The sequence below is a fragment of the Girardinichthys multiradiatus genome, chromosome 2, assembly GCF_021462225.1.
Source record: "Girardinichthys multiradiatus isolate DD_20200921_A chromosome 2, DD_fGirMul_XY1, whole genome shotgun sequence".
In the NCBI taxonomy this organism is placed as follows: Eukaryota; Metazoa; Chordata; class Actinopteri; order Cyprinodontiformes; family Goodeidae; genus Girardinichthys; species Girardinichthys multiradiatus.
In genome coordinates, this window is record NC_061795.1 from 41,770,325 (window position 1) to 41,797,867 (window position 27,543).

Genomic DNA, 27,543 nt, shown 5'->3' on the forward strand with positions numbered 1-27,543 from the left:
AACAGGTTCCTTCTTAGCTTCTCCATTATTTTTGTACTCTGAGGTCAGTTAAGCAGAAAATTATTGAATTCGAATAAACATTTCCAGAAGCTTGTTGTGAATACAGTTTATTTAGAAAATGTACAACATCTTTCCTGACATCTTTTGTAGCAGCGGCCATAAATCTGTGCCAAGTTTAAAAGTAACTCAAACAGAAGACGTGAGTGGGACCTTGTCTGTTGTGTAAAACGGGTTTTTATAAACGCCTTTAAATATATAGGAAAAAATGAATCTTAACACATAAATAAACTATGATGAGGCACTGAAAACAAATTAACCAATCAGGTGCAGTAACAACCAATCAAAGTTCTCGCGCACACTCCACTAAAATGTAAAACGGCACTCTGCTCTGCCTCTTCACATTAACACGATGCCGCTCCTTTGGTCGGATAAATAAACTGAGTGAGGACAGCTGCTGATGTGCTTCAGAGTTCTGCTTCATTTGATGTGTCGCAGCAGAAGGCAAAGTGGTGGTTTTGCCTCTCAGGAAGAAGAGGAGGATGGGAGTCTGTGTTCATGTCGTCAACAGGTGCTTTTATTCTGAAAATTTGGACTGTGCTTGGCATTCAGGATTACCAGGTTTTTGTGATTTAAGAGCCAGTTTTTGGCAAACCTTCAGTTCTGGCTGCAGCTTTGTGATGAAAGCACTTCTTGTGAACGTGGCTCTGCAGGAGCAGTGAGCGGTGTCATGCTGAAGGGGACGGAGTGTCGGGGTCCGGATCATAGTGGTATGTTGCCTGACAGTGGCTGCTGCTGCTGTGTGACTGCTGGTTGCCCCGGGGCTGGCTGTGCGCACCCTGGCTCGGATTGTCCTGCTGGTTCGGACCCTCGGAGAGCTGCGCCAGCCGGGCTCCTGGGTGGTTCTCTGGCATCTGCCCGATTGCTGGTTGGTGAAGCTCGTTGGCACCTGGAAGAGGGGGCAGTGTGTCCAGCTCGTCCACCTGTGGGCCTGGAGGCTGCATGACCACCAGCTGGTCCTGGGGAATATCAGCTGCGGCTGCAGCCAGGTTGGTGGTGGACTTTGACTTAACACACTGGAAGTCCACATGACGACTCTTTCCTTCCTCTTTCTCCCAGGACATCCGGATGAAGGGACGTTGGACGTAGTTGTAGATGACCTCGGGGCGGCCTCCAGGACGTCGTTTCACCTTTTCCTTATAGGTTGGATACCCTGGTGAGGAATGAAGTGAAGTTAAATCAGCTGCAGCTTTACTTACAGCAACAGTTCAGCATGTTGAATTCTGTACTGTAAATATGAAGCTTTAGAATTATACATTTTATTGCAGAATATGAACCTCTCAACATGCTTTGATTTTCATTCATTAAAGGAAAGGTCCCCTTGATGTGAGCTGCTGGGGGTCGATCCTGCAATATAAAATCGTCACAATGTTTCTTACCTAGAAGAAATTTGTCTTTTCTTTCTTTCTTTTCTGGAGCTTGGCTCCTGTGATTTAGAGGGAGCAGAAGGCTGGGGATGAGGTTCACCTCCCAGCAGGAAAATGACCCTGAACACAGCTGGGGCTACAATGGGCTGGTTTAGATCAGAGCATATCCATGTGGTAGGCCGGCCCGGACCCAACTCTAATAGACAGCTTTTGGCCAGACTTAAATGTTGTATGAATTATCAACTGAGATGTGCACATCTCCCAAAAGACTTTCAGGTGTAATTATTTTCTGATTCATCTGATTGGCCAATCCAGGTTTAGGAACTAATAAACAATCTATAGTCAGAAGAACAAGCTCAGCTGCAGATGGGCTACGGTGGTCTTAACTAGGAAAAGACGAGAATTTTTAAATTGTCAATCATTAAATTATACTAAAAATCTCCAGGAAATAGTTCATTTCTACGTTCATTTTTGCATGGTAATGATTCTGTTTAGGTCAGCACCAAAGCAGTTTAAAAAATACTTGGATAATAAAACAGATTTTAGAAGAATTTGTCCCCTGAAAAGCAAATTACCTTCTATTCCCAGGCGGATCTTTTTCAGTCCTCTGTCCTTCAGCACCGATTTGGCCACGTCTCTGTTCTCGATGTATTTGAAGAAGCGATAGAGTTTGGTGCTGTAGATGACTAAGGAAAGTTGACATTAAACACATTAATCCAGCAGAATTTAAAGGTTATCACTTCCCTGAAGTACAAAATGTTTGTTACGGACTTCATTAATGTATGTTATATCATCTGGATCTACAAACTTCTGCTCTTACTTCATGAAATAACATTTAAAAGATGGGCTTTAATAAAAATATTCTCTAAAATGAATCCATTGACAGAGAAAAAGCAGCTTGATATTTCCAAGTTTAACAGACTTGGCTTAATTAACAGGAAATATAACCAAAAGTAATTTTTTCCTCTTGCAAAAATCCGCATCAATCCTTTTTTATATACTGTATTTCAAATCTGACCCAGAGACACACTGACAGACTCTACCATGCTTGCTAATGTAGGAAAGGGAGATAATCATTGGAGTATGAGGGGAAGTGGTTTGCTGAAATTAAATGTGATAAAATGGTCTCAGTCTGAAGCTGTGAAAGTGATTGACACCAGGTTTCTGCAGACTCTTAAACATATCCAGATGTGCCATACCAGATCTTACATTACCGTACATTTAGTCATGTCCTAAATTATATGTTTGTTTACTCATATTTTGAGAACTGCACTGAGAGCTAACCTCCATTGTGTGGCTGTTAGATTTCATTTTAAACTCATTACTCAGTAACAAAACTACGAGACCTGGATTTTCAATCTACCCTGTGAACCCTCAAAAGAATTGTGCACCTAAATCTGGCTTTTGTGAATTCTAAATGTTCTTGGTAGGTTATGCTCCATGAGCTGCTTTGTCATAAGAAAGTGTATATTCATTAGGCCTGCAATTAATCGGATACCAAAAGGAGCTTTATGGGAAATTGTTTTTTTTACAGAATTTGAACCAGTAGAAGCTAAAGCTAGGCCACCTGAGGAGTTCTGGATAGAGCACATTTACTGACAAAGAATGTTTTGCATCTTAAATGCAAAATCTACATATTTTTTGTACAATCTTGGCCTAATTACAACTCTGATTGGGTTGTTCTTTCAGGAAAAGGCAGGTTTTACAGTCTGGATAAAGACTATTCAATTACTAAATTAGTTGATGATTATTTTAATAATCAGATTAATTATTTCAACCCTAATATTGGTATTCTTAAAAACGGGGATTCTAAGGGTCTGTGTCGGATGATGCTCTGAAGCTACTGCGGTGTGTGTTCACCTTAGAAAGTACATTAAAGTTCAGGGGCCTAGATGGAAAAAGATCTGAAAAAACACCAACCCAACAAAGTTATATTTAACCAAAATAACAGTTTACCACTACACTGGCTCCCTGTTTATAAAAGAGTAGAATTTAAAATATACAAGGAGCTGAATGGTCCTGGGCCTAAAAATATTTCAAAGTTGCTGATTAGAAGGTACTAAACATACTTTTCAATAAGCCCACATATCTGTATTACAAATATTTGTTTTCACCGATCTGATATAATATTCTAATCTTATGGATAAGAATAGGAAATGTAATGTTGCTGTAAGCAGAAAATCATCATAATCAACAGAAATAAAGACTTGAAGACATCAGTCAGTGTTTGATTAATCTATAAAATGTGTTTTTCTTAGTGAATTGAATTACTGAAATAAATGAACTCTTCAGTAATATTCTGTTTTATTGAGAAGCATCCGTAGACCCTAAGCTGATCCAAAATTTGCTCACTTGATGTTCCCAGGACCAGAACTGAACCGAGGGAGGCAGTGTTTGGTTGCAATGCGCCTCAGCTCTGGAACCAATAACCTGGGATAGTTCCCCTAAATCATGGGGTGAAAACATTACTTACTGAATAAAAACTGGAGCAACATGACCCTGCTGCTTTACAAACATTAAGGTCAAATATTACTTTATCAGTTCATTTCCATCACCTTTTTATTTGTTATAAAAAGGTTTTTTCTTGCTCTGCTCTCGGTGGAGGTTTTCTCTCCCTCCCTCTTGCCTGCTTCTGCATCTGCTTTTGTCTTTGTTTTTCTCAGAGCCTCACTTTACATATCCTCCAAACCTGTAAATTATGGATTTGGTTAGCTGGTCTCTCAACACAATTGATCAAATTTGTTCGACGGGAAGACAGGGTAAAGGGGAACCCTCTTACCCAGCCGGTACGTTCTTCTCTGGAAACACAATGGATTCCTGGCAACAGTGGAAGATTGTGTGCTTGACTACAATGGCGGTTGAGGACGCAGAAGATGTTTATATATTTGGATTTTTGATAACAGGATTTCTGCTTTTTGGAGCCGGCGGTTATCTGACTTATCGAGTGAGTAGCAAAACGTGGGCAGCTGTTCAAAGCATCCCAAAGCTGCCTGCGATGCTGGATGGAATCTGCAGAGCGATCAATGCTCAGACTGAAATGTTAAGAGAGCTAAGCTGCAAGCTGGATACGGTCCTTAGAATCGTAGCCTGGAAGCGGCTTTTGGACTCAGAGGTGAAAGGATTTAATCATGGAGAAAGTTGTTCGCTCCAGAACTGCGGAAAGTCCCAGAAATTTGGATATTTGGATTCGCAATTGAGAGACAACAGTAAAAACTCTTAAAGTAGTTGGAAATCCACACAACTGCCTGAACCACAACATTTATTGTTTTTCTAAATCTGGCGCCCCAATGTGACCGTGGCAACTTCTGCTAAGTGGCTGTCGACAAAATATCTCCTGGATGTTATGTAAACATGGCGCTCTTTCCCAGCACTCCCGAACAGCTGTGACCCAGATAAGACTTTGTGGCCGATTGAGAAAACGTCCATCTCTCTCCTCAAGGACAATGGTGCTCTATCTGAGTTGACAGTCTAATTCTTGCACACAATCACAGTTATTTATTCGCACCCCCAGGATTCTACCGCACTCTTGCAAAATCTTTTCTTCTTGTGTTGCTTAGCCCTGCACCTAATTGCGTGATTTCATAACTTTTTCATAGATTTTTAGTTTTATCAAAAGGATTACCAGTGAAAACCAAATATTATTAGTAATTTGGACTTTAGCTGCTCTTACACCAATGACCCAGCTTTCTTAGACTACAATAGACTGTTATTACTTAGTTCAACTTCAGTACCAGTAAAAGCAATATATTATTAGCACCTGAAAACGTGGATTATAGCTGTTTTATACCAGTGACTCAGCTTCACTAGTTAGAATTCAGTGGAATGATGAGACTATCAATATTATCATCTTCTTTTAGCATAAGATCCTTTATTATTAAGAGTGGCTTGGAACCAATTTCTACCAGGATTATTAATTATTATTACTCCCAGGGATTATTAGTGTCATTTGATTTGTTTTTCTGTGTTTGATTTTCTGTATCATTGTAATGTATTTCCTCATCTACAGCACTGAGTGCCTTGTTGCTGAAAAGCACTATATAATTAAACTTGACTTGACATAGATTTACATTTTCAGTGGTTAAGTTTTTGTGTGATACTTAAATTTGAGATATTGTTCTTTAGATTTATTGTGTTTTTAATGTAATTCTCTGTTCTGTTATTTTCAAGTTAAGCATTTTATTATCTGGTGTATGAATAGAGCTAAAAATAAAATTGGTTTGCTTTATTGAGTAATTAATAAAGTTAATTTACCTCAGTTGTCTTGTATAATTTAGGTGGATCTTAAACTTCTAATGATTTAACTCACTGAAACTTTGAGAAACTAACAGTAAAACAGCCTTTTATGAAATGAGTTTGATGCTAGTGACAGCAGCGGGATTAACAACACTCGGTACCTTTAAGATGAACGATGTTGGTATGCTGCGAAGTTATGCAGTAACTGGCGTGGAGAGATATGTGACGGCTGGCATTGATATTAATAACAGATTTTAGCAGTGATTCATATCGGACTAATATGAAGTAGGCAGAAGCAGAAAGTCTTCTTGTCACAGTAACCTGCTCACAGACCAAGGAATCTTAATCATATCTTCTGTAATCAGAACATGACCTCAAACGCATCATTAGCAGCTAAGAAAACAAGACCACAGAGACTGCATCTTACTCTGAGAGTACTCCTCTCCCATCTGTGGCGGGTACTCCTCATCCCAGTCCACCACGTCGTCGTCAGTCAGCACCACCACGTGGCACTCCCTCTCCCCGCTCTGGGCGCTGGCGACCATCAGCGGCAGCACCATCTCCTCCAGGTAACACTCGAACTGATGCCGGGCTCCGTCGTTGGACAGCTCGTGCATCAGTGCACCTGAGCAGATGGACATCATGTTCACTCAATTTTCCTTTAATGAGCAGCTAAAATACACCAAGGGGATCACATTACATTAAACTGTGTAAACCTATTATAATTACATGTGAATAAAAACTAACTGTAAAGCTATGAAGATATGTACACAGGTTTTTTTTCATATTTAGTTTAGAAAATAGGATTTTTTTTTTTTTTTCAAATGTATGCATTTTTTGTAAAATTTAAGCAAATAAAGTGCTTTTTTTATTTGTTTGAATGTCATGTAAAGCGTTTTGGGTTTAGGGCTCATGTGAAGACTTTTCTGCAGAACCGGTGACGGCCCAAAACAAATGCAAAATGGGCTTAAAATCAAAAAAATATATATAACTTTAAGGAAAAAACAAAAAAAACCTTTAAAAGTGCATTTCTTTTTGAGTGCAGCAAAATAATGCAATAACAAGCTAAAAATCTGAAATTTGGATAGATATTTTGTTGCATCAGCCTGCTGAACAAAAATTGTGACAATTGACTGAAAAAAAAAAAAAAATCACAACTGCCGGTTATTGAACATAATGATACGGTTTAAATTAAAATAATGTTATGTGAGGACATAATTGCTATAAAAATGAGAACAGCAAACTAATCAAACATTAATCATTTTAACCCAGTCCTTGTACCTCATTTCTTTTGGCTTTTTAAGTGACTAAACACCAAGTTATAAATTATCCACGTCCCAAAAAGAAGGCTACAGACTTCATAAACAATAAATATTTTTATAAAAACATTCAACTCAGTTAAGGACTACTTTCAAATTGGATTTTCATGACCTTTGTATCATGCATCTCACCCAATAGCTCCTGGAGGTAGGAAGTGACTTATTTAGTTTGAAAAGCAACTAATATACTAACAATAACAGTTATTGATCAGACAGGTTATCATCAGCCCTACTGTTTATGAAGCTCTACATTATGTTTCATGAGTTTAATTTAAACATCAGCTGGGATTTAAACGGTTTACTGTAAAGACAGAAATGACTCATCTGACTCCACAGTAAAAAAAATGTTTTCTTTAGAGAGGAGCTGTTAACCTCCAGAACCTTCTGGAAGGATTGACCTAAATCAAACCTCCATAAACGTGACTGTATTCATTTTATCATCCGGTTGGTTTTTGTTCTTTATTTAAGTGTTTTAACACTTTTATAAAAACAGAAGCAGAAGTTTTCTGAGAGGATCTCAGAGTGAGAATACCCAGATCAGAAATTTACATCAATGACACAAAGTATAATCACAAAGTAAAGCAAAGACTAATGAAAAAACCCTATTGGGAATCAATTAAAACTGCTTGCTTGGTTTGTTTTTTGCCCACATTACAAGCAGTAAATCTCACAGCTAATCATGACCTACTTAGAGGCGAGCAAACAGCAGCGGAGAGCTGAAGCTGCTCCTCCCACACAAACAAGGGGCACCAGCGTGCACGTTTCAACAAAAACATCACACTGGCAACTCCATCCAGCTGCAGGATGTTGCAGTCGCATCAAATGTGCATGCAAGTGGACAGCATTTAGGCAAAAAACCCCATAGGTGATGGGCTTTGATACTCTGAGAAGAACAATCCGCTTTACTGGCCAAGTTTGTGCACAAAAACAAGGAATAGGACTTCGGTTTCACGACATAGACATTAAATCTAAAAATATAAATCTCATGTTGAATTCATAATTAACCTCATAATTTCTCAGTGTGACACTGAGAAATCAAACAAGCTCTATTTTAACCCGAGGATGCAACGACAGAAATAGGATCAGAGACTCACCAAACTCTGTGCATGGACACAAACGGGAATCACATTACTCCACAGCTTAAACAGTCAAGCAAATATATGAGCAGGATGAGGAGCCGGTACTCACTGAGATCTCTGCACTTGATGGTGCTGTAGTTGAAGGAGATGCAGAGGTAGTCACATGCCTCTCTCAGTTCAGGAATGGAAACGCCGTCAGGGCAGCGGATTATCCCCGACTTGTAGTAATCCTGCCATTTTCACCAGGGCAAGCACGCGCACAGGGAAATAATAACACACAGTGAGGAGGACGTTCAAGCGCGCACTCGGCCAGAGGAGGGAAAACAAGACGCCATTATTAAAGCTGCCTCGCAGAGAGAAAGGAGGAGGAGGAGGAGGAAGAGATAAGAGGGAGCGGTAAAAAAGAGCAACGTCTCAGAGAGAGCGAGAGGGAAGAGAGGAGGACTAAAGAGTCAAAAAAAAAAAAAAAAAGATGATGAAAGCAAAAGCTGCTGACGTCACCCTTCCCTTCCTCCTCCCAGTGACGGTTTCCCAGGAGTTTCTACTGACGGAAACCAGAGGAGACACTCTGGGCATTTGGGACACAAATCTACAGCACCACCCACTTCCTGTTCTGCTTCACTCACTCACATGTCTCTCATTATTTGTCTACAGGCAGAAAGTCGAAACCAGACATTTACAAACATTGTATAAAAATACATAACTTTTTCTCCCCTCACTGTCTGACAACAAATCAGACTAAGTTTTAGCTCAGTTAGGATTACCTAAATTATTTCTATTTGCCAAAATAATAACAAATATTTTTTATTACTCTTACTAAACTCTGAAGTTTATGATGTCATGGCTTCTTAAGCTTCAGACAGGTTCGTTCATAACATCTGAGTTAAATACAGACATACTTCTGGGCGTAGTCTATGGCAACACCTCAAACACACCCTCCTTGTGTGACATCATGGGAAAAACTCTAAAGAAACAAACCTCTTCGCTCCTCCATTTTGCACATATTTATTTGTTGGTATAGTTAAGTAGTTTGATGAAAGAGAAGCTGTTGAGCAACATGAAGTAGGCTAAAAGACATCAAAGAGGCACACATCGTGCCTTCTGCAGAGATTAACAAATAGATGAGAAAGGACACGTATCGCTCCTGAATGGGTTAGAAAGCCATTTCGAAACCTTTAGTACTTCAGTGGACCACAGTGAGAGCCCTTATCCACAAACGGAGAAAACATGGACCATGGTGACCCTTCCCAGGAGTGCCCGGATAACCAAAAGTACTCCAAAAGAGCACTGACGAGTCCTCCAGGAGATCACAAAAGAACCAAGAACTACATCTAAAGTACTGCAGGCCTCCCTTACTTCAGTGTTCACGAAAAAGCCTGGGCCAAAATGGCATAACTGGGACCGCGTGAAGGAGAAACAATGCTGACCAAATCTGCTAAAAGACACCTAAAAAAATACATCATAAAAGGTAAAACAGATCAAAACAGCTGGCATGTTCATCTGTATTTGTGAAATTAGAAATTACCTGTAAACTATGCAAAAGCACTTCTTCATTACAGCATTTATCAAAAGTAAATCACAGACAGAGGACAGCTATCTGAGACCGCTTGTTTCAGATGTTCGATCACCGAGCAAAGCTACATGAAATAAAAATGGCCGACATTGTGGTTCAGACGTCCACCCGTTTGGGAGGCTTTATGCGATTACAGTCTTTGATTGGGTGACGTTTTTATTTTAGGATTTATTTTTGTTATAGTCCAAGGAAGGTAGATTATCTTACAGCCAGTTCCCAACCTGATGTGGAAATAATTCTACAACTAGAAATTTCTGTGAATCATCTACAAAACATGAGGGGAAAAACAAGAACCTGCTGCAGCAAAAATGATTGAATATGGATATGAATTGGTTTGTAAGTTATGGACAATCCTGAACAAAAAGACTCTCTACTGCATACAGTCACACCAGATGGGCTGATTTGAACACAAAATATATTTTTTCCATTTAAAGCTAGAAGGAATGGATGGATTTACGGAGAGATATAATGTACTTGAATAAAACATTAGAGTCCTTGCGGCAGAACGAGTTGGAGCTCACTGTGCCCCGAGGGACAACTGGAAAAAACATAAAAAGTAAAGACATTTTTAGGAGAAAGGAGGAGATGGGTTAATGGGAACCAGTAAAGGATAAGTCATGAAAGAAGGTGAGGAAATGCAGGAGAAAAGGATAAAACAGAAAGTGAGGCAGAGAAAGCCAAACAGTCCATTCGAAATCTCACCAGGATGGCCCGGAATACAGTGGAGCTGATGCCATCAGCCACCTCAAACTCTCCTTTCTCATTGGGCCGAGTGAAGTTGTTGTCCCAACAGGAACCAAACATCCTGAAAGCAAAGAATCAATTCAGAGTGCGCTTTATTCACAAAACACGAATATCTGTAATAACAGCTGAATTTATTACAATTATGAATTTATTACGTCTGATCCCAGGGATCAGCTTGGGGTCCCTGGTGAAACTCACGTTCCGATACTTCGTTTGATTTCACGAGCAGCAACCTGCATGCTTCAAAAGAACTGCCTTTTTCCCTTGCATGGTTAGAAAACGTGTATTCCATGCAGTGCGAATTATTTAGCTGATAAAAAGCTGACGAAGTGCTTTCCACCGTTGCTTTACCATGTCGTTTTTGTTTTGTTCTCATTTAACATAGAAGAGGAAGGAACTTTAAAAAGACAACTATTGATTAATTGTGTTATTTGGCACCTTGTTTGAATTAGACTCATTTAGATGTTACATTATATACACATAAGTGATTAAAATGGGATAAAGTTAAAATGATTTGGGTTTCTACTCAAAAAACACAAGCAGGTACAGACAGAGATGTGGAAAGAAACGGGAAAACGTAAAAGACACAACTTTTGTAACCTCAGATGTTCTTCCATAAAAAGCCCTCCGATGCTCATCGGCAGCCGCTGGTTCTGTCTTCAGCTCCTCATGTGTGGCACTTATTTGGACCCAGACATGTTTGAAGCATTTCCTTACTATATATATTCAATGTTTTAAAAAAAAAAAAAAACATTCAGAACCCGACTCACGAGGAATTAATCATGTTTGCTTTGAAACAGAGCCAGCCAACAACTGGAGCCAAACCTGGTTAAGCTAAGCTACACAAATGTAACAAATGAATTGCTAATTTTAACAGATTAATCTAAAACTTTTATAATAATCAACTGAAAGAGAAGACTGCCAACATTAATGGCTGGCCTACATCCATTTATTTGTTATTTATTTATTTCAATGAGCTATCATTTTGGGTGTTGGGGACAAAAATAATCCTTATTGTGTTTAGGTTAGTGTTTATACTTTTTACACGAATCCTTCAAAGCTGGAACGGCACAATCAAAGATTAGTGTATTCTTAACTAACAAAATAGGGTAATAAGCATTTAAACAGTCTTTACTTAGTGTCAGTTTAAGCATTAAGTGAAAACAAATCTTAAACACTGAGAACTAAAATAAACTTTTTCGTCGTCTTTTTCTAAGGCTCAGTAATGTAACGCAAAGCCCTAAACCTACACTCACCGGCCACTTTATTAGATACACCTGTCCACCTGCTCGTTAACGCAAATTTCTAATCAGCCAATCACATGGCAGCAACTCAATGCATTTAGGCATGTAGACGTGGTCAAGATGATCAGCTGCAGTACAAACTGAGCATCAGAATGGGAAAGAACGGTGATTTAAGTGACTTTGAACGTGGCATGGTTGTTGGTGCCAGACAGGCTGGTCTGAGTATTTCAGAAACTGTTGATCTACTAGGATTTTCATGCACTACCATCTCTAGAGTTTACAGAGAATGGTCCGAAAAAGAGAAAATATCCAGTGAGCAGCAGTTCTGTGGGGGCAAATGCCTTGTTGATGCCAGAGGTCAGAGGAGAACGGCCAGACTGGTTCAAGCTGATAGAAAGGCAACAGTAACTCAAATAACCACTCGTTAAAACCAAGGCATGCAGAAGAGCATCTCTTAATGCACAACACGTCGAACCTTGAGGCGGATGGGCTACAGCAGCAGAAGACCACAATCGGTGCCACTCCTGTCAGCTAAGAACAGGAAACTGAGGCTACAATTCACACAGGCTCACCAAAATTGGACAATAGAAGATTGGAAAAACGTTGCCTGGTCTGATGAGTCTTGATTTCTGCTGCGACATTTGGATGGTAGGGTCAGAATTTGGCGTCAACAACATGAAGGCATGGATCCGTACTGCCTTGTATCAATGGTTCAGGCTGGTTGTGGTGGTGTAATGGTGTGGGGGATATTTTCTTGGCACACTTTGGGCCCCTTAGTACCAATTGAGCATCGTGTCAACGCCACAGCCTGTCTGAGTATTGTTGCTGATCATCTCCATTCCTTTATGACCACAGTGTACCCATCTTCTGATGGTTGCTTCCAGCAGGATAACGCACCATGTCATAAAGCACAAATCATCTCAGACTGGTTTCTTGAACATGACAATGAGTTCACTGGACTCAAATGGCCTCCACAGTCACCAGATCTCAATCCAATAGAGCACCTTTGGGATGTGGTGGAACGGGAGATTCGCATCATGGATGCAGCCGACAAATCTGCAGCATCTCTGTGATGCAATCATGTCAATGTGGACCAAACTCTGAGGAATGTTTCCAGTACCTTGTTGAATCTATGCCACCAAAGATTAAGGCAGTTCTGAAGGCAAAAGGGGATCCAACCCGGTACTAGCAAGGTGTACCTAATAAAGTGGCCGGTGAGTGTATAGTTGTTTCTATTCCCTACAGTTCAGTTTTGAAGGTACTTTTTGGTGTTTTAAAAATAGATGAGCTCTTCTTGTACTCATTACCTGCCCAACATGGTGTTGGGTTGAGCTGTAAAGATAGCAGGATCCACCACAAATCTCGTATTGTCCACAATGAGCGTGACTCTCTCTCCTGGTCGCAGGCTGCTTCGATGCTCTTTGCTGCCAAGGTCATACACGCAGATCATGTCACAGGGCCCTTGGCCTAAAAATCTGGAGTGGTGGTCTACCCCAGCGGGGCCCAGCGGTCGTGGTATGTGTCCCCCAATCAGAGCACCTCCTATATGTGAATAAGAATGAGAAACTCTTGGAGGACGAGGGCTGGATGATCTGGAGGAGGAGCCTCCATCACCTCGTTCACGGTCTGTGGGAGGGAAGAGGATAAATAATGATAAGAACACAATTTATGATAAAATGTTTTAGGATGTTTCAGATTTTTCTGAATTTCCTCGTTACCATGCTGTCGCGTTGGAGAAGTAATATTCCTGATGCATGGCGTGAGCTGGCTCTCTCCTCTCTCGTGCGATGAGTCCCGTGAGCGATCACTGGAGCGTCGTCGCTGTTCCCTATAATGTTCTGCTCCTCCTCCTCTGGTCCCCCCAACGGCACCGGCCCCATACAGACTCATGGCTCTGACCTGACGGCACTGCAACTGGTGGGTGCAGTCCGACCCAGACAAACCACACTGCTCACTTGTAGAGAGAAAGAGTGCAAATACAAGAAATCCCTATAATGATAAGCATCTTTTGTGTCAGAAGACATTATTGATGTTAGGTTCACATTTAGTCCAAACAATCAATCATCATCATGATGATTTGATTCTAAAAATGTAAAAAAAGGTGATTATAAGGTTCACAAAGGATACATGAAGGATTAAAGGTAAGGACCCGAGGGAGGGAGGGAGGGAGACACCCACAAGGAAGGAAGGAAGGAAGGAAAGGACCATATGGACAATAGAAAAAGGCATAAAGTTTGCAAATATGAATCTTTTTCCATATATATACTGGAATGAAACGCTTAAAGGATGGTAACCTGAAGTTACAACGGAATGAATGTGAAGGTGCTCTCCTTTCAGCAGGAGATTGGGGAAGCGTGTGCATGTGGGCTGCTGCAGCGCGCTACTTCATGTGTACTGAAAAGAAGATGGGTCTGCCTTGGATCAGCTGGAGGAACGTTGGTTTACATGGCAAAGAATGTGAAGGAAAACTTAAACTTGTGCACTTCTACACAATCAGGTTTGTGTCTTTCAGTGCGTCAATAATCCTCTATCGTAACTATTTCCCCCCATCTTTTCTCATCCATGTTGCAAATATTGTGGCCGAGGGTTAAATAGGGTAACCCTCAATAAGGTTGTAAGCTGTCAGATTTAACACCTAATTGTTTGTACCCTGCGATCGGCCACTATACACAGTTTCATAAATCACAAGTGAACCTTTTCCTTCAATGATTTCGGTGACCAAATATACACCAATTTTTTGTTCAAGGTGGCCCACCACACATTCACTAATGCCTAATGTTGCATTAATTCAGGGCACAGACATGCAGAAGACAATATTGGCAGATTAATCTGACAATATCTCTCTCTATAACAATTCCAAAGTGTCTTGCTGGGTAAAGCCATCATTTAGACCTCGAAAAATGAGCCAAAATTGACAGAAAATCCTCATATTATGGAGGCTTAAAATGGCAATTTGCAAAATGCCTTCACCAAAAACGTCAGTATGAGCAGCTTCCAACTGATTCATTAAATGACTGAACACTGCAGGTCCAATTTAACACAGCATGTCCAACAAACTAAATGCAATTCATAATTATACATAAATGCCATATAACCACACTTTTAGTAACATTTACTAAATATTATTTTGCCATGTGTCACCTAAGAAACAGAACACAATACGTCCTTTACTGAGACAGCAATCTTATATGGAGGTATCCTCTAATACCAAGCCATTTATGTAGGTATTGTTCTTCTAATAAACTACTTTCCTGTATTTTTGTTAATTACAGTACCTTGCTCAGTATCTCTGCAACAGTGTAGCTGACAATTTAATCAACAGTCCAGAGCTTTTACAGCAGAAACACTTTCAGGTCTCTTCATGAAGAGAAAGTGGCTCTCATGGGAGGAGCTATGATGAAATATGATGACTATCTACTGTAAAACCGGAGAGACGACAAATGGAAGAAACATGAGGTGCAGGGGCAGACAAGAACTTTCCTACTTTACACGTGAACATCTTTGCAGTAAATAAATACACATTTGTAACTTCCTAAATATCTGCATATTAACCATTGTGTACGGCAATGAAAAACTACCAAGACGAATTGAATTTTGAATTGAATAACTAAATAGAAAACTGAGAAAAATGCTTCAACCCTTTAGCTATCCGCAGGTGCATCTCAATGAATGAGAACATCATCAAAAAGTTGCTTTATTTCAGTAATTCAGTTTTAAAAGGCGAAAACAATAATCTAAATGAATATTTATAGGGTGGTATTTTTCAAGCATTTATTTTATGTTGAATTTGAAGATAAGAACTTCTAGTTAACAAAACCTTAAAATTCAGGTTAAAATGTAAATATTACATGAGCCCAAAAAAAAAGAGACTTTTAATGTGAAACGCTATGGCGATTTCCAGGCCTACGTACCGGTGGGTGGCCACTCTGCTGTGATGCAGTAATTCATGCAAAAGGAGCCTCAAACAAATCCCTGAATGCATATACTGCAAAGTACAATGGCATACTTCAGTAGTACATTTTAGTATTAAAAATTATTTTTTTATGTACCAATTTGCTGAGAAACACAGTTTGGGGGTTTTTGCTTGTTGTAAGCCATAATCAACAAAATTAACGAAAATAAATGCTTGAAAGATATCATTGTTTTAAAGTGATCTTTCTGAGTTGAAATTTCTGATATAGTTTCCTGGAAAAAAAAAGACATTTCATGTTATTCCAACTAATTAAGTGGCACGAGAATGTTTTAATGGAGCCCGAAAGGCTAGTTAGGTAAAAGAAAAATGCTTTCTGGATTTTGATGGACTTCTAAATGCGCTGGATGGCTGGGGTGGTTCTGCTGCCGAGAGGACTATCTGAGCAGCTGCCTACCAGACTGATCGAGTGGCTAATTGGTTAACTGTCTGGGTGAGCAGGCAAGAGTAACAGGACAGACTGCGATGAAGCAAGATCAGCAAGCTGATGACAAAATAAAAGGCAGACAGTTCAGTGTAGAGACAACACACCTCGGTTATAGAGACCAAGATACAGATTCATCTTTGTTTCATGACATTCCATTAGTGCTTTAAACAAAACAGGCTAAAAATACTATGGTTTGAATAATTTAATCTACATTTAAAGAAACTGTTTTAAAATAAAACTGGATAAAATCTCTCCAATAATATGGTGCTAATTCTACTCACAATGATAGCATTTAATCTCTGGCAAAAACAAAGCAGTGCACTCTTTTTGGCAATGTCCTTGAAGACAAAGGTCAACAAAGAAGGCAAATGAATGAAATGTGCACAAAAAGATTTGCACACCTCAGCTTCTGCTGCCGTCCATTTAGGTGAAACCTCTGAAAGGAGACTACTAATGAAAAGTGCACAGTTTCTAGCATCATTTTCAACACTGTTATAACACAGTTACAGTGAAGGGATATAATGTGAATATATGCATGTTGCAAAAGATAACTTCTGAAGTATAAACACATATTTTATCTTAATGCAAATATGTGGGTCTCGCAGTCAGAATCAGCAGGGTGAAAGGGAACAAAGGAACCGAGGAGGCAATATTTCACTGGGGACATGCAGATCTTCTCATCTGTAACACAGCATTGTTCATCTCAGCCAAGATTTGAAACCGCCAGAATGAAGAAGACTGTTTAAAATATTTCACTTCTAGTTTTCTGCTAATGATCACCAAACATAAAGATGCAACAATTTTAGTTCTTAGTTTTCGTTTTTTAAACAGGTTAATGATCTAAGGTGCTTTAAAAAGAATTGGATTGAGGTAGATCAAGTTCATAGACTTATCTTGACAGAATAACCCAGATAAAGATGCAAGGGAGACCAGGGGGTCTATTAAAAGCATGAGGTGAAAGTCATGAGGGTTGAGGGTCCAATCAATTATTTAGGGGCTGCTGACACTGACACAGCAATGGGCAAAGGCAAAGAGGCTGCTCTGCTGGAGGATGGGTGAATTCAACAAAGGATCAACTGTGATTCCTTTATAGCAAATAACCAAAAAATGAATTTTCACAACGAAATGCAAAGAAAAATTGTTTTACAACAAAGAAAGCAAGAGAGTCCCGCGGAGGATGGGACTCAGGTGGCTCTCCTTCGGTCGCTCCTGTACTTATTCACAAACAAAGAGCCGTCCGCTGACTGCACATCCTACAATGACAGAGCTAAAACCCGCCGTGTTTTTAAAAGGACATGCACATACCGGCTGGTTTCACCGGGCAAGGAGAAGACAAAGCAGCAAGGAAAAAGCTGCGGGATGACAGCGGCACAAAAGCCTTGCGCTCCTCCGAACAAAGCGGGCTTGCCAGCAGTTTCAGCATCCTCGCTCATTACTTTCCAACTTCATCAGCATCGTTTAGAGCAGACAAGCCGAACTTTAACTCGCTGATAACAAACCACCGGCTTAAACGGAACAAAGCCTAAAATGCGTCTGCAAGGCGAAGGAGACGCGCTCCGGCTGGTCATTCAGAGTCACCGGAGGGACCCGAAACTGTGAATGGCCGCGTGCTCGACGGAATCAGAACGATGCTGCCTTCACGGACTCTAGTAATGTGTCGTTTCGGAGGCTTCCGTGTCTTACTGGGGCATTTTTACTGCAGCTGCGTGTGAATGTCGAATACCTGACCGGGATATATTCGGTCTAGTTTATCCCAGTACTTCCAGTAAAAAAAAAAACAAAAAAAAAAACGCATGTGGAAATGCAGTACAAGCGGTGAAATCGCTTGTAGTCAATAGATTTCATAGACCTAAAAATGTGTTGTAAACAACAACATAAATAACTAAAATGCTGTGTGTGTTATATACATACAAATAAAAAAATCTGACAGTAGGTAGAACCAATTTCTCTAAATCAGTGATTTACAACCTGGTGGTTTCGTGCTCCTAGCTAATGGGGGCGAGGGGGAAGGAAAACTTTAAACTTTAACTGCATGATTACGTGTATAGATATCTGCCTTTTCTCAAGTGTGCTTCTAATAAAAAAAATCATGTGTATGAATGGGCAAATGCGTATGCACAGTAACGCACACAAGATTGACAGTCGACATATGGATATTAACATATGGATATCAACCACATACGTGACTGGATCCCTCTTATGCACAAAGTTGCTGAACTGAAAACAACGTAGATGTTCTGGCGTTTAAACTGGATTTTACATGAACGTATCATTACAGTTAAGTCGAAAATGACTTAGCCTCGAATTTTACAAAAACCTTACAACGGCTAAGAGGATTTTGGGCTATTTTGTTAGCTTGACATAGCGCTTAGCTTCAAATCACAACCATTAGGCTGCTAACGTTAGCTGCCCGCTGCTGCTATAAAGATTAGTTAAAAATATATTTGATTTACCTCCTGCCGTTACATCCCGGTTTGACGTATTAAATGGTTACTTAAACTACTAAATACACCATCAGCCAAAGACGAAGAAGACAAAAAAAAAATCAGAGTTTTTCTGAAAATTGTCGTCTACACCAACTACTCCTTGCTAGTAGATTTGTTTTGGTGTGAAAGTCACGTTTAAGATATCGCGAGATAAAAGCTCATTCCACATCAGTCTCCTCGGTTGCCTTGCTCTTGATACTGTTGCTTTCTAATATCTCTACCACAAATAATAAAATAAAACAGACTAACAAACAAAACACTGTGATTTTGATTTATTTTATTTCTACGCCGTCACATTGTGTACTCACCTTTTAAACCCAAGGCTGTTTTACAATGGCACTGAGTAGTATATAAAAATAAAAAACTAATTTTGTTATTTAAGTGTGCAGAAAATCAGGCTATCTACAGAGGGCGAAATATGCTTTAGCCATTTACAATCACATGGCAGGTCAAATATTTAATGAGTAGACAAAAAAATGCAAAAAAGCAACAAACAAGCATTTAAATGAACCCTTCATTAGGGCTTTGTTTGAAAAATAATTACAAAAAGAATAACACATTGTTGGTCCAGTTCAGACTAACTCCTTCAAGGTTTGCTTTAAAAAACAAACTTTTAAATAAAAGTGCAGCTATAAAGGAAGCTATGTCGCACAGAGGCACTGTCTCATAAATAAACATATAAGTAAAAATGAATAAATAAGGAAAAAAGTAAAATAGATAAAAACAATAAAAGAAATAAACACAAAAGCAGACTTAAATTATGCTAAAATCTGAGATGTTGGAAATGTGTAAAAGCAATCTGTCAAATAAAAAATGTGCATAAAAAATAAATGAATTATTACTGCTTTGACTTTAGGAGCTTCTCCAGAAAGTCCAAAGCTTGCTGGATCTCCTCTGGTGTCAGCTCGGTAAGCTCATCAGGATGCAATCTTCTCCTCCAGCCCTCCGTGTCCCCACTACTGGCCCGGCCTGCAGCGTTGTGGATGTCCTGGATCCTGGTTTGCAGCCACTCCCGACGCTCCTGCACCTGCTGGTGGTGTCTCAGGTTGTGCATGAGCTGCACTTCGCTCACTGTCCTTTTACTGCAGAATCATTAGAGCAGTACATTTTACATGGCTGTAACAGTTTGTGACTGTACAAAAAAGTTTAATATTATGTTTAATAATGTGGGTCACAATTTTAAATAAATGGAGCAGAGAATTACCTGACAGGACGTCCTTGACAATAAATGGAATGGTGTATAACACAGAAGAAGATGAAGAGGATTTTGAAGTCCATGTTTTGCATGTTGACTTTTACAACCTGTCAAAACAAATAGACTTTTAAAAAATCATGTTTTCCTTTAAATCCTACCTTATCGATACCATTTAAAGGCCTTCTGCCTTTTGAACAACTGAAGGAATTAGAATGAGAATTTCTTGTCTAAAATGTCGTCATTCGTTCACATCATTTACTGAAATATAAAACAATTATTGTTCTTAGAAATGAAAAAAAGGAGTAACCCTATTGAATTTGAGGCATTTGGCCTCTACTTGTCTTGGAACCGATAGGTCAAAATGAACATACCAGTGGTGGAGTTGGTGCCCTCTCCTCAATGTGATGAAAGATAAAATGTGGTGCTATTGTTTCCTAAGCGAGCCAGTCTGGTGTGGTGGTTAGCTCCTATTAGTTATGATAAGCACTGGACTCTACAGGCTCCTTTTATAGCCCCAGTGTCCAGTTGTTGATGAGCTGCTTTCATTATTGCTGTTGATGTCATACCTCCAGCTTTTCAGGGTGGGTCGGGGTGGGGGGCAGGATACAAACTACAACACCCCCTTTTCACCGCTGTCATATGGCATCAAGCAAATGGCTTTGAACCCAAAATATGCTTTTAAACATTGGTGACTGGAGAAAAAGCATGTCCAAACATGTCTAAAAATCAGAAAATTTTATAGGAAGCTATTTGTTTCTTTACTATAAAGTCTCAGGAAAACACATAAAACCATGTTAAAATGTTAATTACTCTAATAAAAGCAGATAGAATGGTTAGAGGCTTCTTTTATTTGACTTTTGGACTAAACTTTTTCTCCAAAACGTTCCGTTTAAAATTTCTTCCTACATTTTTCCTTCCTTGGATTTTTTTCCTCTATATCTGTGAACTGCCCATACAAATCGGTCCACATCCAATCTGACCTTTTTTGTCCCACTCCAAGCATGCCTAACAACAATAGAGGCAACATTTGGATGGATTTATGACCCTCACTGACTATTAGAAAGTCTCCCTGGTTACTTAGACACTTAACTCAAGAATTAACATTGTTTTAATGAGTTCGCCTCTCAAAAAAAGAGCTTTTATACAAACTTGACGTCAGAGGTAACATCCTGAATCCAAGGGCAAGAGGGAATTTGGGAGATGTGTCGTTGGTCAACTCCGCTGTCGTCACTGTCGTAGGAATGACTGACGGGTTTGTATAGACGAGTGTCATTCAGGGTCACTATACATCAGGCATTCAAAGGTTTGTCTTAATTTATACAATTTATCTCATTGCAACAATTGCTAAAAGGGTTAAAGGAATTTCTCCCAAATATTCCAGCCGAATTCCAGTTTGGATACATTGAAATACAAATGTCCCAGTTCAAAGGTGCTGCAAGGAAGTTAGCTTAAGCACACAGGCAGAGTCATAAATTCTATCTTCGGCAACCAAAAGTGTCTGTAATAGATATGTTCCCTGAAAAACCTAATCCTGAACATCAACCTATCAGTCAGTCTGGGGTTACATGAAGAGGCAGATAATTTAGAAAGCTCAAAGACACCGACCGATGAGTCTAAAGTTCTTAAGGATGCTTGAAAGAATATACCTTAAAAAACTCACTGATTGTTTGCTTTCCTCGGTTTTTTAGCTGAAATAGTTCACTCCTACAAAATACATTGTCTTTCAGATGTTCCATGGACAAAAGTGCCTCATTATGACTCTTCGGCCTAAAACCATTAACAATCCTCTTTACAAGACTTGAATGATCATTAATCTTACAACCATCCCCATTCCTCACTTCATGTCTGTCATATGATCATCAGGGGTAAGTCCATCTGTACTGCTTCATTTGTCAGGCAGGTTTCCCCACCAAAGGTCACTGATCTGCAGCAGTAAATAGCTCACACTGAAAAGAAGACCCAAACTTCTTATTTTGGTTGCATACATTGCATATTACATAACCAAGATGGCTTGAGTTTGTTAAATATAGCAGAAGCAGTGTATTGCCATGTTTATGTTCTGCAAGCTTTGAAATCTGAGGTGATTCCCAACTCAAGAGCAGGAAAACAGTCAATTAGACATTCATATAGTGGTTCTATAGTGTTTTATCTCATTATAATTAACATTAGAAAAGTAAATGTCTTGTTCTAAAATAGGTATATTGATCCCTGTTCTCATTCAGAACTCCGGTCCACACTAGCCAGCAGAGGCATCACGGCATGAATAGGGATGCCTCAATATGAGTTTATTTTTTTGCTAACACTCTTGCATTACTGCACTCACAAAACATTTATTTGGGCAGCTTAAATACTGGCATTTATCATCCAGTGTAGTCAACTATTGCACGTGTTGGGTCGTAAATAACTACTTCTACTGGTCAGCAGATAAAACGTTTTACATACCAGCGTGGCACAATTTGTGGTGAATGAGACCCTAAGAGAGACTGACCTCCTCTTGCTCTTCTGTGCAAGTATTACTGACAACATGGGCCACAGCTTGTTGAGAGCTCATCTGCCAAAGACATTAACCTTTAACCTTTGCTTACATCCTACATCTTGTCGTCCTTATTGCCTCATGCTCCCTCAATGTGCAGGGGGTTCAAAGCAGCAAGATGAATGGGTTGGTTTAAAAAGACAGTAATCCCATATTGACATCCAAAGAAGTCCCATCAGCCTCATCCTGCCTGGTGACAAGTGACAAGCATGAATTAACAAGGAGACATAATGTGAGAAGACTGAAACTTTAGTGCAAAGTGGGGCTGTCAACATGGTGATTCCCTGCCAACATGCCGGGAAACACCCCGACATCCTGATATTCACAGCTGCTCCAATTCAGGTGCACTAGAACGGGAAAGCCACTCAACAAGACTCAAGAATAGTTGGTGGGCAGTAAAGACTGGAAGTGCTATTTTCAGGTTATGCTTTGACTTTTAGAAAACATGTAGCACCATGTTTGGGATGAGTAACAAAAGATTTAAATTGTTCGTCGTCAGGGGAAATCTTAAATCAGTCGAAAGAAAGTATGAGAATGAGAACAACGATAGAGATAAAGCAAAGAAAAAATGTGACAATGCTTTGAACTTAAGTAATACATTCACAAGTCTGCATGCAGTCCCATACAAAAGTGTTCACACATTCCCAGTCCCACCTGTTACATTACAACCACTAACTTAAATGCATTTAATTGTGTTTATTGTGTCAGATAAGGAAACTGAAACATGGTTTTAATTTGTTTTTGCAATGATAGCACAATAATACATTTTACTGGGGGATGGGGGAGAGGGTGCTGGGCTTAGAGTCTGTCAACATGTCTTCATATTTTAAAAACATCCTTACACTAAGGTGGACAAATGAACAAGTGCAACATATGCTCTTTTTACATAAAGATCTTCTTGTAAGTACTGCGTTTATGGAATTAAAATAAATAAAAAACATATAAAGAGAGATTGGGTATGGGGAGAGTTGGAACACCAACAGTTCCATTAATTAGGGGTGAGATAGGGTCCTATTGTCATTTCAGCATTTTCCCATTATCTCCTTGATCTCACATGGGGCTTGTCAAGGCTGGAAACAGGTGAATGCAGATTTCATTGAGAAAAACATGATTTAGAAGTAGAATAATCATTATAATAACATTAAAAATCACAAGATTTACACAAAATCAAATTATAGTTTGTTAAGCATATTGTAGTGCATTTCCCCCCTGATAATTTCAAACCATTATGCCAACACTGTTAGCTGTCTGTGACAGTATTGGGGTGGGTTGTAAGATGTATTTTAAAAGTGTTACAACCATCTTCTTACATAAAACTAAGAATAACATACTATGTCTGGACAGTGAAATACAAAGACACCAGGGTGTCTGCTGGAGTAAAATATGTAATTCCATGTGACTAACTTGGATCATCAAACCCAAAAGAAATTTGGGTTAAATGTGCCCTATCCAGTCTTTGGACACACCAAGCTGGCACCTCTAATTAGGAAGAATATACACACAGCCACACAAACATGGGTACACTGGCAGGGTTTTTTGATGGATGGACACATCTCTAAAAATCAGCATCCTCGGTCTACCCTATTTAAGACTGTTTTGAAATATTTTGTTAACACACTCATTCACACACAGACACACTCCTGATTTAAACAGTGTTGTGTTCCATAACGAAGAGAAAGACAGATGTTATTCTGCTTTATTATTTTCTTGCAAAATATAAATTTTTTAAGCACATCCTAAATGTTATGTTTTCATTAGCTGTAAGTGCAAAATCATCATAATTAACTGAATTAAAGGCTTAAAAGCATCAGTCTCAGTGTAATTAAGCTATATAATGTATTTCACTTAGAGTTACTGAAATAAATAAACCATTCAATAAGATTGTAGTTCATTGAAAAGGGTCTGTAAATTGGAGATTTGATCATGTTAAACATGAAAAAAAGCAAAACTCTGGGGTTGCGTTTGGTTTAATGGTAGAGTGGGAGCGCCATGTACAGCATGGAGGCTATTATTCCTCATCTGTCTTCCCAACTTCTCTCTGCTCATTTCCAGTCTGATTACTGAGGAAAAGGGCACTATGGACCAAAACCTTTAAAAAAAGTAAAAATCTCGATGTAAATGTTTAAATTAATGTTGTAGATGTCATTAGATTCATCTTATTTTTGTTTATATTTGAAGTGATCTCTGATTTTGTAAGGTAAGGCAAGTTTATTTGTATAGTACATTTCAGCACCAAGACAATCCAAGGTTCTTTACATAATGAAAAACATAAGAAAAGGAAACACAAAAAAGTCCATTGGAGTGGCATGATAAAGAAAAGTTGGACTACAGGCTGAAATTAATGATGTTTATGGTTAATAGTTTGAATAGAAGTTTGTTCCACATTAGTGGAGTATAAGAACTGAATGCTGCTTCTCCATGTTTGGGTCTGATTCTGGAGATGCAGAGTAGACTTGAACCAGAGGATTTGAGTGGTCTGGAGGGTTGATATGACAACAAAAACATAACAGAAAAGTGGTCAGATAGGGCGACGTCAGTTACAAAGACCATGGAAATCTTTAGACCCTTACTGATGATCAAGTCCAAAACATATGCCCATTTGTGTGTTGTAGTGTGTAAAACTGTTATATGTGAGCTGTATTTTAGTCTTGAGCTTTTGTAGACTGCTCCTGTAGTCCAGTCTTGAGCTGTTGTAACCTCATGAATGATATATGAAATTTTAATGAGTCTCCCCTGGTAAAATAAACTATAAATTCACAATTAATCAATCAATCAATCAATCAATCAATCAATCAATCAATCAAGTGGAAGTCTCCCTTCAGCTATTGCATAGAAAGATGTGGGCTTTATTAATGTTATGGGATTCATGTTTTCATGTTACAGTAGTTTTCCATGTAACCATGTTACTGTAGGTTTCAGTATTGGTGTTACTGAGGACATCGCTTTAATACTGGCAGTTAACAAGGATTCATCTAAACGTTGCAGGAAAGTGGTTCTAAAAGACTGGACTTGGCCACCCCTGCTTTAATGCAATAATACATGAATTCCTACCTACCTGCGGCAGAGATTTCTCCACATTCACAAAATCTTCCTGTGACTTAAATCTGATATTGAGAACCTTCAAAGCTTCATCATTTAATAATACTGACTTGTTATCAATACAAAAGTTCGACCTATGAAGTGTTCTGTTGCTTTATTCAAAGCAGGAAATTAGTAAATTTTGTATATTTTTCAAAAATAATAAAAGTCTTTAGCGTCCATGTTCAGTGGGTATTATTTTCGTAGGAATTAACATGTTAAATGATCTTTATTACATTATTTTTATTTACATATCGCCCAGCATCTCACTTTTTGTAAAATAATGGATTCCATAACAATGGATTGACACTATTGTAGCTGTTATTGGCATTATTATAGTGTAAGCAGAGCAGTAAGACTGCGAGTGATATGATGATGATCACATGCAGTTCATTACTCCTGCCTGATTCTGGTTTCCCGTAACTGTGGACTGCCTCCTCACCTGACGCAATATAATTTTACTGCCACTAGACACCTCCACACCACACCACACTGCCACAGTCATATTTCTTTAAACCCAACAGAACTGGCTTAGCTGTAATTTAAAATGTAATGTAAGATGTCATGACTCGGCCAGCATTGTAACAAATAAAATTTGCAAGAAGATGAGAAAATTGCATTGAGAAAAAGGGAAACAGGAGTAAAGTGGATTATTAAAGGCATACACTGCATTCAGCTCTCTGTCTGAAACTGACAGTTAAAAGCAATAAAAGTCAGGAAAAACTGGGCAGGTTAGTCATATTTAGCTAGTTTAGGAAAAATGGATTTGACAGTCACAAATACAGCCTACAAATAAATCCTAGGATGGAGTCAGTGAAGAAAGCATTTGTCAGATATCCGGGAAATTCATCTTTCTGTATGTGAACCTCCTTTTTCACTCTACATTTGCAAAAAAGAAAAGCACCTTAATGCACAGACAATCTGTGAGGATTATATTTGGTTTATGCGATTGGCATGGCAACAGAAAGCTCCCCACAGGCAAAATTTCAAGGCCCCCAATATGAATGTGTGAGCACAATAAGCACATTAAGATGGAGGTTTCTGTGTTTTTTTTTTTTATTTCCAACAACAAAATTGCACTCAAAATCAAAGAGCTCTCAAAATGGGCTAATTTTAGATGATCAGGAAAAGTACAGCAGCTTTCAGGGAAAACCATTTAAGCAATTATTGCAATGCTTATTTTTTTCTTGGATCCTAAAATTATGTGACAGAGAGTGAAGGGCCAGGAACCGAGTCATACATGAATCACCTAGCAGGCAACACAGAGTTATTATGGTCATTCAAAGCTGCAGGGCAGCAAAACTGTATTCCTAAAACGCCCAGGCAAATCAAAAATAGCTGATATATTTTTACTTCTGTTTGGCTCAACAGTATACATTCTACAGATAATGAACTCTCAGGAGCATTAACTTTTGGTATTGTTCCTGTTTTCCTCCACAATTTATGCTATCCCATTAATCAGGCTAATCTTCTCTAGAAATTAACCATTAAATCATTATTATCACTTTCCTTAATTGCACATCATAAACAATACTTAAAATCAGTTTTTCTTGCAGAAAAGATAAAGAATGTCTTTTTATGTGCTCCTGTTAAAATGTCAGGTTACTGGGACATAAAAATGAGACAATGTCAAATCATTTCAAAACCTTTTCCACCTTAAATGTGACACACACTACTGGTCAAATGTTTTAGAACCACTTTCTCATTAAATGATTTATGACTATTTAGATTTTGCGTAGATTCTCACTGAAGACATCAAAAATGTGAATGAACACATGGAATTACGTAGCAAACGAATAATTGTAAAAGAACTTTAAATATGTTTTATATTTTTAGATTCCTTAAAGTAGCCGCCCTTTTCTGTGATGACTGAAATATTAACCTTTGGCCGCCTCTCAATGAATCTCTGGGAAAATCTTTCAAGACTCTTTGGAAAACCATTTCAGGTGAACACCTCATGAACCTCATGGAGAGAACACCAAGAGAGCAAAGCAGTCATCAAAGCAAAGGATGGCTATTTTGAAGAGTCTAAAATAAATAAATAAAATAAAAATGTTTAGAGTTATTTTACACTTTTTCTTTACTATAAAATTCCATGTGTGTCAATTTGCAGTTTTGTTGCCTTTGGTGAGAATCTACAACGTAAATAGTCATGAAAAAAAGAGACCCATTAAGTGAGTAAATGTATCTAAAACGTTGGTCCGGTAGTGTATATCCTGTAAAATTAAACCAAAAAAC

At 38.8% G+C, this 27,543-nt stretch overlaps 2 protein-coding genes across 3 annotated transcripts; both read right to left on the reverse strand.

Moving 5' to 3' along the window:
* Positions 1–91: 91 nt before the first annotated feature.
* Positions 92–18,628, reverse strand: LOC124883846 (BTB/POZ domain-containing protein 10-like). 2 transcript variants are annotated; one of them, XM_047391248.1, is made up of 8 exons: positions 18,467–18,628; positions 13,335–13,570; positions 12,924–13,242; positions 10,331–10,433; positions 8,165–8,285; positions 6,085–6,282; positions 2,000–2,110; positions 92–1,210 (listed from the first exon to the last, which is right to left on the reverse strand). In XM_047391248.1, exons 2-8 carry the CDS (start codon positions 13,504–13,506, stop codon positions 726–728), a joined length of 1,509 nt encoding a protein of 502 aa, XP_047247204.1. In that variant the 5' UTR covers positions 13,507–13,570; positions 18,467–18,628; the 3' UTR covers positions 92–725. The 2 variants fall into 2 exon arrangements, with proteins under 2 accessions (XP_047247204.1, XP_047247195.1); XM_047391239.1 differs by lacking the exon at positions 18,467–18,628 and adding an exon at positions 17,319–17,645.
* Positions 18,629–18,761: 133 nt separating this feature from the next.
* On the reverse strand, positions 18,762–20,156 carry LOC124883854 (parathyroid hormone-like). The gene is made up of 3 exons (XM_047391260.1): positions 20,066–20,156; positions 19,704–19,801; positions 18,762–19,581 (listed from the first exon to the last, which is right to left on the reverse strand). The coding sequence occupies exons 2-3, from the start codon at positions 19,784–19,786 to the stop codon at positions 19,338–19,340; spliced, it is 327 nt and encodes a 108-aa protein (XP_047247216.1). The 5' UTR covers positions 19,787–19,801; positions 20,066–20,156; the 3' UTR covers positions 18,762–19,337.
* Positions 20,157–27,543: the final 7,387 nt, after the last annotated feature.